The 13,906-nt window shown below is 43.3% G+C and overlaps 1 protein-coding gene across 2 annotated transcripts in view; it reads left to right on the plus strand.

Annotated features, from left to right (window-relative positions):
• Nucleotides 1-2,468: 2,468 nt before the first annotated feature.
• The window catches only part of ADSS1 (adenylosuccinate synthase 1), a 31,848-nt gene continuing 20,410 nt past the window's right edge, over nt 2,469-13,906 (plus strand). Inside the window, exon 1 of one of the 2 annotated variants that reach the window (XM_037395369.1) lies at nt 2,469-2,598. In XM_037395369.1, coding sequence (XP_037251266.1) covers nt 2,569-2,598 — 30 coding nt within the window. In that variant the 5' untranslated portion in view covers nt 2,469-2,568. Of the gene's footprint in view, nt 2,599-2,664; nt 3,065-13,906 lie in introns of those variants that run through there. The other variant, XM_037395368.1, reaches the window with a different exon arrangement.

The following is a 13,906-nucleotide window of genomic DNA, read 5'->3' on the forward strand; positions in this document are numbered from 1 at the left end:
ATTTTTATTTTTCAGGAGTGCATTCAAGTATTCCAGTATTTTCTTTCCATCCTTATAGCAGAGTAACAGATTGTTACAAGCACTTTTCTGCATTTTGACCGCTGCATACACAATGTATTTCAGTGATCTCATATATATCATGGCATCTCACCTGAGCCACAGTTCGAGAGAAGGAATGTGTCACTTGAAAATGCTGAATTTCTGTCACTTGCTTTCTTGGTAGGAATCACATGCATGCATTTGCTAGGAGGAGTGTGCAAGCAGCAGCTGGCGCAGTTGCCCCTGCCTGAATATGCAACCTGGTATGTTCTGCTGGTGTTTTGCTTCTCTGCATGCTTGTGCTGCAATGTGCGTGCATATATATGCCTCATGCTAACAAAGTTGCATGTGCCTCAGGCAAGTCAGCAAGCTTACACTTTTCAAGTTGCATTTTTTAAGCTCCATGCCTGGAGCTACAGGACACTTTAAAGAAAAAGTCAAGCCTAGGGTATGGCTCATGCATGAGGAAGGGTTATGGGTGCCAGGTGCTGTCTGTTCACCTGTGGCACCAGGGAAGTGGGCACATAAATCTGTCCCTGTGACACAGCTCCACGCGCCTCACTTGTTCATTTGTCTCACAGCGATGGTCCTGTGTTTTTTCAGGTCACTGTGTGAGTGTACATGTGGGTGTGCATCTGTGCCTCATCAAAACAGTCCCGGGTATCTCAGGCCACTGGGACAGGGTCTGTATGTGCCTGTCAGCAGGGTACGTGCCAGTTCAGTAACAACACTCATAGATATTTTAGGCTAGCATGCATGTCTGTCAGACTCAAAGTGCGCCTGCCCATGTTTCTCAGGCCAGCGGGTAGATGTTTGTGTCTCATGATCCACGTGTGCCAGAGCAGCTTGTGTGCCTGTCCTTCTCTCTCTGACTGTTATGTTTCACAGGATACTCTGAGTGTACCTCTGCACATGCCAGGTTACTCTGCATATGCAATTCTCTGTGTGTCTGACAGCAACAGCCCAAAGTGCCTCAGAGCAACATCTTTGTTGCAGTGATCACAGCCCATGTTCCTCAGGCCAGTGTCTGTCTGTCTGGCAACGACACAGGCTCATGCGCCTCAGGACTCTGTGTGTATCTCACAGTGACACAGCTCCTGCGCCCAAGACCAGCGCATGGGTTTGTCTCATGTCACTGTCACACACACCTCAGCACTGCTCGTGCATCTCACAGTGACAGCCATGCACCTCAGGATGACACATGGCCAGGTGTCCCTGTGACACGGCCCCACGGGCCTCAATCTGCCTCAGAGCCATATGCTGTGTCTCACTGTCACACAGACACATGCCTTAGACCCCTGACAGAGTGACACAGCTGCATGCCTCAGACCCATGTGTGAGTGTGCCTCTCAGTGACCCAGCCCCACATGAACCAGCGCAACACCTACTGCACGTCCATCTGTACCACAGGCCCGGCTGACTCAGACAAGCGAGTCTCGCTGAGTGTAACACAGGCCCATGTTCCTCTGAGGCGTCCCTGTTACAGACATGCCTCAGGACTGCATGTGCTCCACAGTGCCACTGCCTCTGTGCCTTGGCAGCTGGTGTATACATGTGTGTGGGGAGACCATGTATGTGTAAGGAGGCTCTGAGTGTGCAAGCAGACTGCATGTGAGGAGACTGCATGTGAGGAGACGCCACATCTGAGGAGACTCTGCGTCTGAGGAGACTATGTGTGTGAGGAGACTGTGTGTGTGTGAGGAGACTGCATGAGGAGACTGAGGAGACTGCATGTGAGGAGACTGTGTCTGTGATGAGACTGTGTGAGGAGGCTGCACATGTGTGGAGACTGCACATGTGTGAGACTATGTGTGAGGAAACTGCGTATGAGGAGACTGCGTATGAGGAGACTGCATGTGTGTGAAGAGACTGTGTGAGGAGACTGCATGTGAGGAGACTGCATGTGTGACGAGACTGTGTGAGGAGACTGTGTGTGTGACAAGACTGTGTCAGGAGACTGCATGTGTGATGACACTGTGTGAGGAGACTGTGAGGAGACAGCATGTGTTACGAGACTGTGTGAGGAGACTGCGTGTGAGGAGGCTGTGAGGAGATTGTGTTGTGTGTGTGGAGGCTGTGTGAGGAAACTGCATGTGTGTTACGAGACTGCGTGAGGAGACAGCATGTGAGGAGACTGTGTGTAGACTGTGAGGACACTCTGCATGTATGTTACAAGACTGCATGAGAAGACTGCATGTGAGGAGCCTGTGTGTGAGGAGACTGCATGTGTTATGAGACTGTGTGTAAGGAGACTGTGAGGAGACTGCATGTGTGACAAGACTGCGTGTGAGGAAACCACGTGTGGAGACTACATGTGTGAGGAGACTGTGTGAGGAAACGGCACATGAGGAGACTGTGTGTGTGGAGACTACATATGTGAGGAGACTGTATGAGGAAATGCGCATGAGGAAACCACATGTGTGATGAGATTGCGTGTGTGACAAGACTGTGTTTGAGGAGACTGCCGGTGCGTGGAGACTGCACATGTGTGAGGAGACTGTGTGAGGAAACTGCGCATGAGGAGACCGCATGCGAGGAGACTGCCTGTCTGACGAGTCTGTGTGTGAGGAAGCAGCGCGTGCGTGGCGGGTCTCTGTGAGGACACTCCGCGTGTGAGGCGACTGCGCGTGGGTGACGAGGCCGCGTGTGCGTGCGCGGGACGGTGCAGCCGCTGGCGGCGGCCGAGGCAGCCGGATCCGAGCACGTCAGCGCGCCGCGGGAGGCGGGCGGCGGCGGCGCCGTTAAAGGCCGGCAGCGGCGCCGCGGCTGGCGCGTAGGGGCTGGGCTCGGCGCCGGAGCGAGGCAGCGTGAGGCGGCGGTTCCAGCCACCCTCTCACCCACTATGTCGGGCACCCGCGCGTCCAACGACCGCAGCAGCCACCCCGGCGGCGGGCTCAAGCGGGCGCGCAGTGAGCCGGGCGGTAACAAAGTGACGGTGGTGCTGGGAGCGCAGTGGGGGGACGAAGGCAAGGGCAAGGTGGTGGACCTGCTGGCCACCGAGTCGGACATTGTGTGTCGGTGCCAGGTGGGTGCCGGGCCGGCTGTGCCCGCCGCTTTCCCGCCCTGTGCTTCGTGCTCTCCTCGGCCCCCGCTATACCCCTCGCACCCCTCGGCCTGCGCCGTCCCTCCCGCGCGGTTTCCCTCTCCCTCCCGTGCGGGTCTCCCACCACCCCCCAGCCTCTTTCCCCCCGCCTGCCTTTATCTTCTGCCGCTCCTCGCTCCTGTTGGTTTTCTTTCTCCCCTCCTTGCTCCTTACTCCTCCTCCCTGTCCCCTCTCCCACAGCCAGCGGTGGGACGCGGCTGTACCCCGGTGGGCAGCCGTGTGCCCCCCACACCCTCCCAACCCTCCCCGGCTGCGCCTCGAAATGCCATTCGGAAAGAAAAAGCCCTGAACTATAAATACAAATAGCTGACCCTTCACGATAAGCGACACAAGATCCCGAGGTACCAGGGGGCGGGGGGGGACGCCCGCCTGGGGCGGGGCGGGCAGCGCTTCCCGGGAAGGCCGGGCCGGCGGAGGGCGGCTCTGCGGGCGCTTCCCGGCGCATCGCGGCTGCGGAGCCGCCGCCGCGGGGCCTGGCGTGGGGGCTGCTGCTTGCTTGCAGGAGTGTAACGCTGCTTGCAAGGGCGGGGTGTGTGTCTGCGGGCTTGTTGCTGTTACGGGAAGAAAAGGTTATGAGTCGGCTTGAGGAGCAGCTGCTAATAAACCTCATGAGTTTTCCCAAGTTTTACTGCGGGGGCTTTTTGGGATAGGGAGGTTGTGTTCACTGTGAAACGCCTGGAAGCGTATTCTGAAAATCTTCTGAAATGGAGCGTGAGTAAAATGGAAAAAGCGAGTTAGGTAAAAGTATAAGATTTAAACAGTTTGATGAAAACGGGAAACATCTTATATGCCTTTGCTTATATGGATTTTTGAATTGAGTATAACACACAGGTTCTTAAAATGATTGATTTGCCTAGTATAAACCAAATTAGACACAAAGGTGATCCCTAATATTGGTAATAACTTTTAAAAGACTGTTTTAAAATATTAATTATGAATGTATTAGACCAATACAGGTATAATCTCTTCAGTTGTCCCTGTAAACTCTGACCACATTAATAACTAGTCCGCTTAGTCCAGCTCAGTTGGTATATACCTCAAAATGTATTCTGCTTTAAAGTGGATGATAGCTACTGAAAAGCTCCAGATATCCTTGAATCTGAGATAATAAATCCAAGGATGTTTGTGTAATTGAGTGTATTACATAAAGGTTGTCATGCAAGTTAAATATTTAGAAGGTAGAGGAAGTACTTTAAATTGGGACATTAAACTAGTAAGAACTTGAAACACCTTGGGCAGAAGTTTTCCTGCAAAAGTTAGCTAATGAATATGTATTACTGGGGTTATAGCTACTTTCCCATTTTTATTCCCCCCTATGTGTTGCTAGGAATTTATAAACACGGGGCTTGGCTTGTAAGTGCTTTGGTGAGAAAACAAAATTGAAGTTTTAGCTGAGGTGCGTTTTGTATAGACCCCAATCAAACAGTGCATTCTTGTGGGTTTACTGTTATTACTGCAAGAAGTTGTATTGGTTCTTTTTAGATCCACTTTTGAGGGATGCCCTGAGGCTGCTTTCAGGATAGATTTGCTGTCCATCCAGAGAAGTCATTTGCTAGTGTGGCCCCCAGGTGCAGCCTCAGAATACCCTTTGAAGGATTAGTGTGTTAACGACAGGCGAGATGGTTTAGAGGGTTTGATATGCTGCTGGGCATATCTGCATCATCTTTCTGTAGCCTGATGATGAGACCAGGATGGAGGGAAGGCTGGTGGATCTAGAATACCATGGGACTCTTTTCAGTATAGCATTTGCTGATACATGTGCATACAGACTGTGTATGAGGCCACAGTAGTATTACCAATACACTGATTTAATGGAAGTGTCTTCAGAATTGAGTTTAGAGAAGAATATAATTTGAAAGAGAAAATGAGTAATCATTTACCTTTGAGTAGCAAAAATTATGCAACTGAAGGGAAGAATGGGATTATTTATTTTTTTAATACGTAAGTGTCATTTCTGTGCATTTGGCAATTTTGAGGATGCATTTTAAAAAGATGCCATTTTAATAATTTCGTATTTCATACTTTCAAAGCCAATCATGCAAGCAGATGATGTATGATTTTTGCCTCTGCTAGAACTCATGGGACTGTTAGTAAAGAGATGCACGTATCTGAGCATGTGGACAGGGCTGATGAGTTCTGTCAGTGTGATAATGGTAGGTCATTAACTTACAGATGTAGTTGGTTTGAGAGGGCCTTCATTAATGCTGTGTACTACCATGAAGAACCTCAGTGTCTGAACCAGAATCTTGCTTGCTTTACATTCCTCCTAGGAACTAAGAAAAACTTGTAGTGCAGTAGTGCTTGCTTAAAGGAGATCCACCAAATGTCTAGCCTACAAGATTTAGATAAAAAGTTGGGACAAGTTCCATCAGGAATTTTTTGTGGTTTAGAATATGGTGATTGGCAAGGTTTCTCATGCCCTGTCCACTCCATTTTCTGAGGGATTGATGAAAAACAGTGTTCAACAGCTTGTTTTAGCACTCAGCAAAATGGAAGTAGGGAAAGGTAGAAAATGAATGTCTGAAAGAGGGGTGTTTGTCTTTTTAAAACAAGTCTAGATTCATCTAGATACATCGCAGTAGAATACTCCTTGAGCTAGCATTTTAAAAAAGGTGGGATCCATCCTCCTGTCTGAATGGGAATTTAAATTCAGGACCAAATCTGAGTTTGAAGAGCTTTCTCAGAATAGTAGTTCCTTAATAGTTCTATGAAAGGAAATAATTTTCATTAAATATTTCTCAAGTATTTTTAGTGATTGTGTTGATTCAATGAGAAAAATCTGTGACAGCTAGATTGCTACAGAAGAAATGAAATTGTGTTTCCTGGGACACTGAAAAGAGAGGCAAGCAGTCAAATGGGAAGGGGAAGCCCTTCACAGGCACAAGGGAGGCTTCAAACTCTGTTAAAAAAAAATCTGCATTAAAACCTTGGCCTTTTTTATTTTCCTGAGCTTTCAGAATTTAATTTCACATGTCTTGAGTCTCCATTTGTTGATCATGTTGTTTCAGTTTTTCTCAGTACTTAATTATATATAGTCTAAGTCAAAATGAATTAGTCACACAGCATAATCCACTTTTCACATTAGCAATGCTGAAATATGTGTCATAATTTAAACATGAAATCTGAGTTCACCTGAAGTAATTGATTTCATTTCACCTGTATATTTGAAGCTTTCTTTGTGAAAGAGGCTGTTCAATTAAGGGTAAAAGATCTCAATATTTTCATAGATGATGTTGAACAAAACTTTTCACAGGCTGCTTTCATGAAAATACCAGATACAAGGGCACACATACCCATATAAACAAGCAGAAAAAGTATAAATAAATTGGTAACAGGCAGTTTAGGTTGTTAAGGAACTGAGTAGTTTGTCTAAGTTCAGGTTGTTAATTGAGAATATCAAGAACATTTTACCTCTAAATCGCTCTTTCAGCAGGCAAAGGCATTCAAAAGCAGAAGGATGGAGGCCAATATTTATTTCTTATTGTGGCCTCTTGGGGCGTAGAACTGTCACATTATGCTGTGCAATACTTTTAATCCCTGGTAGATGTTCAGGGAAGGGTACACTCAAAGATTTCAACTGCAGATGTCTCATTTATATGTTACCTTTAAAAACAGGTTTTGAAGTTTAAGTCTTTTAACTGACAGAGTATCAGACATAAAGAGGGAAGTTCACTTTGTACTTAGCTTCTTAGCATGTTGTCATGGAAGAAGTCCTAATGTAAGCTTAAGTAATTTGAATATAACTTAAAAAGAGAGGTTTGGCATTGTTCAAAATGTGGGTTTGGATTGTGATTTCTTTGGTAGCAGCTCATACTTCAGCTGTATGTTTCTCAAATCACCTCATGTGTCGTGTGGCTATCTTCAACTTCAAAACTAGAGCTTGTGGCTGGTTTTACCTACCTGGGTTTTAATTAGATAATTTCTCAGATATGGTTTGGAGCACAATCAAATAGTCAACTGTCACAACTGCTGAGGTGATGTGCCTCCAGAGGCACCACTTAAACTATGTCTGTTCACAAAAAGTAGTATATAGGACTGCTGTAGCAAGCTCAGAGTTAACTGAGGACAGCTGGTGGTTGTGCAGCTCTGTTTCCTTAAAGTGAGAGTACGTAAGGTACACTTGCAATAATAACTTTTGGCTGAATGTATTTATCGTGCCATTCTGTATGGCTGTGAATGGAAAAGGAAATGGCCTGCATTGTCATATATTGCAGAAGTACTAGGCATATTTGTCAATAATGGTAAATTACTCATGAGGCACTTTCTCTTTTATAATTTGTGTGTGCCAAGAATATCTAGAAGTTCCAGTTGTAATGAAGAGTAAGTAATTCTGCCTTTCCTGATGAAGTTTTCTTGTGCAATAAATTGTTTTTCAACAGAACATCCAAAAATACTGTTAGGAAAATGTCCCATAAAGAATTTGATAAAATAATTGAAAGGGAGAAGAGAGAAAAAGATTTTCCAAAGCTCAATGTGAAAGATACAAAAAGTATTACTAGTACATTAGTAGAGCCACTGTGATAATAATACTTACCTGCGGTGGGTTTGATTTCAGTTACTGCATAGATTGGTAAAACAGTTGTGGGACAAATGCATGTCTTTCCTTCATACCAAAACCAGTGACTGTGATTCAGCTGTAGGGACTAGTCCAAGACAGTTTTTAAGATTTTTTTCAAGCCTTCATTTGTCACTGCTGTTTCAATGTTGCCCATGACAGTGCTGTATGTGTCAGACCTGTGACACTTCTGCCTTCTGAAAGTCTGGAAACAATCTGCCTGATGTTATCAGCATTCCCTTCACAACTGGTATTGAAGAAGCAACACCAAATAGTGATGGCAGTAAGGCGAGCTGTTACTAGATTTCTTGATGCTCCTTATATTAATGTGCTTTTATTTTTCACTAAATGTGCAGCCACTTCTTGAAACATTTCCTCTGTTGAATTCTGTTTGCTTTCAAGTGAAGAATTGCTTTGGTTTTAAAAAGGGATCATCTGATCTTTTGAGGCAGATGGATAAAAAATACAGTTTATGTTAATACTGGAGAAAAGCTGAGGAGGCTGAAAAAGGTACCAGAAAAACTTGCTGTTAAGGTCTTTTGTGGTTGAGTAGTTCAGTCATTTGGACCAAAGAGATTTAACCAAGTCATGCACCAGGGATGCTGAGTTGCTAGTTTTCTTGTAGTGGATGTTAACAAGTAAGATTGAGAGGGGCTAACTGGTGAGGAAAGGCTAGCAAAGGTTTGGGTTTCAGATACCACTGCAATGTTAAAGAACAGTCTAGGAAAGGGTGAAGGGATGTGCTCAACACTTACCGTACAGATAAAGGTTGCATATTATTGCCAGTTTTCTTATTCTAGGTTTTAATGAATGCAAAGTAAATACTATATATTTTTTTTAAAATGGTACTTTAAGGAATACAAATGAATGTAGTGTGAGCAAGTAACTGAGTAGTAAAACCCCAGAAGTGGCAGAAATGCCAGATGAGATGTTTTTCGCAGTGGTTTAGGTATGAGACAGGGTGGTTTCCTTTTGTTCCTCTGTTGTGCTGCTGACATGGCAGGGCAAAGCAGCCACGTGTTGTGACTGTCCCTGTTGATCATGGGCTGCTGGAACTGTTTGCAATGGGGATTAAATTAGGGCAGTTTTATGTGATGATTATGTGGGGTTACAGGGGCTTGTTGGGTACTGTTTTTCGCTGTGTGTATGTTATCATGTGTTACTCTCCTTTCAGTGAGATTTAACCCTGATATTTAGCATAATTTCTCTCTACAGGATAAAGTAGTGTGCAAAGACTTTAATCTCCTAATGATTTAGTGCTTGATGATCTTCAGTGAAGAGATTGATGACCTTGGAGTCATGAGTGTGCAGTGACTGCAGGACTGTAATTTTTGATTTCTGTAGTGTGTGGGAAGGTTGATAATCCTATTTGCACATACATGTACAATCATACAGGTGTATTCCTTTCTAAGTATTTTTTGCAAGATTCCCTGCAAAAAAGCAAGTAGGTTTTATTTTGCTATTCAGCACAGGAAAGGGTTCATTAAGTGCGAGTAGTTTCCTTAGCTACAATAAAGAAGTCCACCCTTTCAAAATTGAAACTTCTTTATAGCAGTCTGTCACTTATAAGGTATTTTATCCCAATTTTGTTTTTCATTCTGCTTATACATACTTATGTACTATGTTACATCATTTTAGACTTTAGAACAACATGGTGACTTTGCTATTTTAAACTAGCCTCTCCTTTGGGCATCAGCGAGATCATCTCAGGACCACCAGGATTATAAATACTGTATGAGAAGGTCAGGTTTAAAGTTTCCAAATCTCCATAAGAAAGCAAGCTTAATTTTCAATCCCCTTTATAAAGCCTGATGAATTTATTATCCTCTACAAGCATCAAAAGAAAGCAGTGGAAAATTAAGCTGAAGTGACATCTGTTCTGTTTCATTCCTGCTGTAACTCACTAGCTGTTGTTAACTTTTCTTATATCTGTAAACAAGTTATGTTCATATCCTTGGATCATATTACTTCCCACAGGGACATGACTACACTTCAGAAGAGAGGACTAAAGATGAGCAGATCTGTCTGGGTTTTTCATGTTTGATTTCCTTTATTTTAGGATTCTGCTAACATTAGTCAGAATACTTTTTCCACTATAGAATTTTCTATCAATATACCTTGAATTTGTTATTTTCTTAATACCTTCTGCTGGAGTTAAGTGTGTGTGTGTTGCTGTAGTAGGTTTTTACATGGTTTTACCACATTTTAAATTCAGTTTGAGAGCAAATAGCTAAAGTTTAAGAGTGTCTAGTTTGCCTACACTGACTGCTGGTTAAAATCTGAGTTAAATTTGACCTGCCTTTTCCAGTTGCATTTTTCAGATACTTAGAAAGACCAAAGCATCCATATAAGTTAGGGTCACTTTTCATTTATAGTAAAGGAAAAATAGTACATTATTGCTACAAAATACGATATAAGCTTCAGGTCTTGATATTTGCACTAAAATAATTCTATATATTTCTTTAAAAGGTCAAAAGTTTTGTTCAGCTCTTTTTTCAAGAGTGTCTGCATTTATAATCATACTAATGATCTCATTAAGCTTTAGGTCTCCTTCCATGGAATTCAGGAGTTTTTGAAGAGATCATTACTTTAATAGGGAAGGTGGGATCCTGTGAATTTTGTTCATTGTAAGAGACAGTGAGAAGAGACACAGCAGGAACACCCTCAAACAGAAGCAGGAACGGTTCTGTGCAGAGTTGTTCTTACTTGAAACCTATGCAAACATTCTTTGGAAAGAGAAGCAAGGCAAACTAGGTTTGGCTGCTGATGATTCGTCTTAGGAGACTAATACTTGCAACTCACTCCAGCTCTTTGTCACCACTGTAGCTTTAAAAATCACCGCTCCCTCATTTCTTCTGCTCTAAGTGTACTTTGGGTTATTCCCTAACCCAGTTCTTGCCAATGGCTTGAGTTAAAAAAAGTTATGATCCATTTCTTGGAACTAAGTTGGGTGCTATCAGGCAATAGTTTAACTGGAAAAATTAGCCAGAAATAAATTCCCATAAAGGAAACTGTAACAAGCACCTATGGCAGCAGCCTCCCAGCTGGAATGTACAGTATTCTCAGTCATCTGACTGAGGCTTTCACACACAGGTGATTTTGTGATGTTGTGTCTAAGGGTCTGAGTGTTCAGAGCACTCAATGCATTGCATTTGTCTGTGTTCATTGGTTTAAAAAAAAAAATCTATGTTCTAAACTCATTTGCAGTGGTGTAAATCAAGAGAAATACCATGAAAGGGAATGGATTGATGTTATTGTAAAGTTCATGTCAAAGCCACTTATGTTGGTAACACTTACTAGCTACATTTATACAAGTTCCAGGCAGTTGCTGCTGTAAATTAGAAATAGCCATCATTAGATTGTCAAGAGAAGAGACAGTTTCTGTAACAATGCTCCTTCTTGTTTATTCAGAAATACATACAAAATGCTATAAATGGAAGAAAATTACTCAGTCCAGATAAGAAAACTGCAGTATTTTGTAGTCTTTGTAGTATGATGAGAGGTATTTGGCCTGCAGATGCAGCTGAATTTCAGAAAATGTTTTGCTTTATTGGTGGATGGAATTAGTAGAGCAGGGACACTTCCAATAAAGAGATAAACAGGAATCATAGCAATTGTTTCCAGATGCAGTCTTCCCAAACTGCTGGTTTGTGGCTGGTATTCCAATTTATACATTTTAAATTTATAGATTATAATGCCAGAGGGGATCATTTTGTAATCTTGTCCGAGTACCAAGGACACAGTATTCTAGTAGCAGTTATACCACCGCCAAAAGGAGAGGTAATACAATCTCTCTACTCCTACTTGATACTCCCATTTACACTTGCGAGCTTTGCCTTAGGCGTATCAGCCAGTACTGCAACTGTGTTCAGATACCTCCACAGGCTTCCAGCATAGCTGTCTCCCATCCAAAGTTTGGCCTACCTTTTTGTTTCTAATTCATTTATTCTAAACCTGTTCATGATGTTTTATATGCTCACTGCATGTAACAGTTGGCTAGAGAGCTCAGGCTGCTGTGTGCTGGTGGTATACCACTCAAGTGATAGTCTGTTGGCTGCAGATCTTCAGTTAATGAGTTTGGGGTTTCCCCATTGCATTGATGGATGTTGCTAATGAAGAGGATGAGATCTGATCACTGTGGGACCCATTAGAAACCTACCTGTTCTGTCTTCATCCTCTAGTTACAGTTTGAAACTATCATCAGGCTTTAAGGTGTTCTTTGTGTGCTCTGTTGATTTTTCATACCCATCTAGTTAATCAAGTTATGTTTGGGCATTGTAGGGAGCACTGAGCAAATGAAGGATGTGCTAACCAGTGGAAACCAGTAGAGCATCTGGAAACATTCCTCCCGCATGTGCAGAATGCAGTCCCCTGCAGACTACCTGGCTAGCAAGAACAGGCAGAAACACATCTGAGCATGAGGACACATTTCATTCCTATTCAAACATGTATCGTAAGGCTAGCTGGGAGGAAAGGGTTCCTGCTGCAGGTACTGAACAGCCTCTTTGCTGCTTTGAACAGAAATTCTGTTTCTACTTTGGGATGTTTTGATATCAGAGAATAAAGAGATTATTTTAAAAACAATACAAGACAAAAAATACCCCAGCTTTTAAATGGCTGAGCACTTTGAAAGATGGATTTGTTTCTTCATCTTTTTTGTAAGTTCTGCCACAAAGATTGTGTTCTTTTCTTCCGAAGTGTTCATAATTATTAGTTCCCTGAAAGATAGTGTTTATACCAGCATACAGTTCTTAACACTGGTAAGATGTAATACTTCTCAATTTAGTGTATTGATTCTGTTCTTGTGTTCACATACTATGGAATAGTAATCAAAGCACATCACCTCAGTGCAAGAATCCAATATCGCAAGTAGATCAATACATAAAAAGCGTGGAAATGCATTTTCTTTTTAAATAAAGTGATGTACTGAAAAAATATTAAGCTGTTTTATGAGGCAGCTTAAGTTCCTCTATCTCCTGGTACTGGGGACAATATGTAACTTTACACTTCAATTATTGGAAGTCTGAAAACATAAATTAAAATCTTACAGAAAAAAATCCAATTTATATTCAAGTCCAACTGAAACATTCTTTAAAAATAATTAAAAAAAAACACCCCAAACCTTACCATATAGGATTACTTTGCTCTGAAAATAATGTCTAGTATGTTTTCTATTGGTTAACTCTTGAAAGCATATTGCAGCTCTTTCTATTAACTTAAAGGTTGTTTTCCAACCTGGAATGATGGGCATTTTAGGTTGTTGAATTTAAGCCACATTGCTGGTGGTCTGCTGGATTTTAGAAGAAAGGAAGCATAGCTTGCAGCACCACAAGGTAATAGAGCGTTCCTTAGGCAAAATAAGTTGAAAGTACACATATTTAATGCTTTTAATAGAGCCTTAACTTCTAGCACTTTCAAAGTTAATAACTGATCTGTTAAGCAATGTAGGTACTTTGAAAAGGCTGAATGCTAATTTTCTGCTGCAGGCTGTTGTGCTGGGTTGACCCAGGTTGGATGCCAGGTGCCCACCAAAACCACTCTATCTCTCCCTTCCTTAACCAGGCAGGGGAGAGAAAATACTACAAAAGGCTTGTGAGTAGAGATAAGGACAGGGAGAGGTAACTACAGTTGCTGTCATGGGCAAAACAGACTTGACTTGAGGAAAAAGTAGTTTAAAAATTAATGAGAAACAAAACCAAATCTTAAAAATACCTTTCCCTAACCCTACCTTCTTCCCAGGCTTATCTTTACTCCCAAATCTCCTCCCCCTGCAGTGGAACAGGGGGATGGGGCATGGGGCTTGCAGTCAGTTCATGACATATCTCTGCTGTTCCTCATGCTCTTCCCCAGCGTGGGGTCCCTCCCATGGGAGACAGCCCTCTGTGAACCTCTCCAATGTGAGTCCTTCCCACGGGCTGTGGTTCTTCACACACTGCTCCAGGGTCGGTCCCTCCCATGGGGTGCAGTTCAGGAACAGACTGCTCCAGCCTGGGTCCCCTGTGGGGTCACAGGTCCTGCCCAAACCTGCTCCAGTGTGGGCTTCCCTTGGGTCACAGCCACCTTCAGGCACCCACCTGCTCTGGTGTGGGGTCATCCTTGGGCTGAGGTGGGTATCTGCTCCACCATGAACCTGCCTGGGCTGCAGGGGCACAGCCTGCCACACCATGGGCTTCACCATGGGCTGCAGGGGAATCTCTGGTCCGGTGCCT

Source organism: Falco rusticolus, chromosome 7, assembly GCF_015220075.1.
Source record: "Falco rusticolus isolate bFalRus1 chromosome 7, bFalRus1.pri, whole genome shotgun sequence".
Classification (NCBI taxonomy): domain Eukaryota; kingdom Metazoa; phylum Chordata; class Aves; order Falconiformes; family Falconidae; genus Falco; species Falco rusticolus.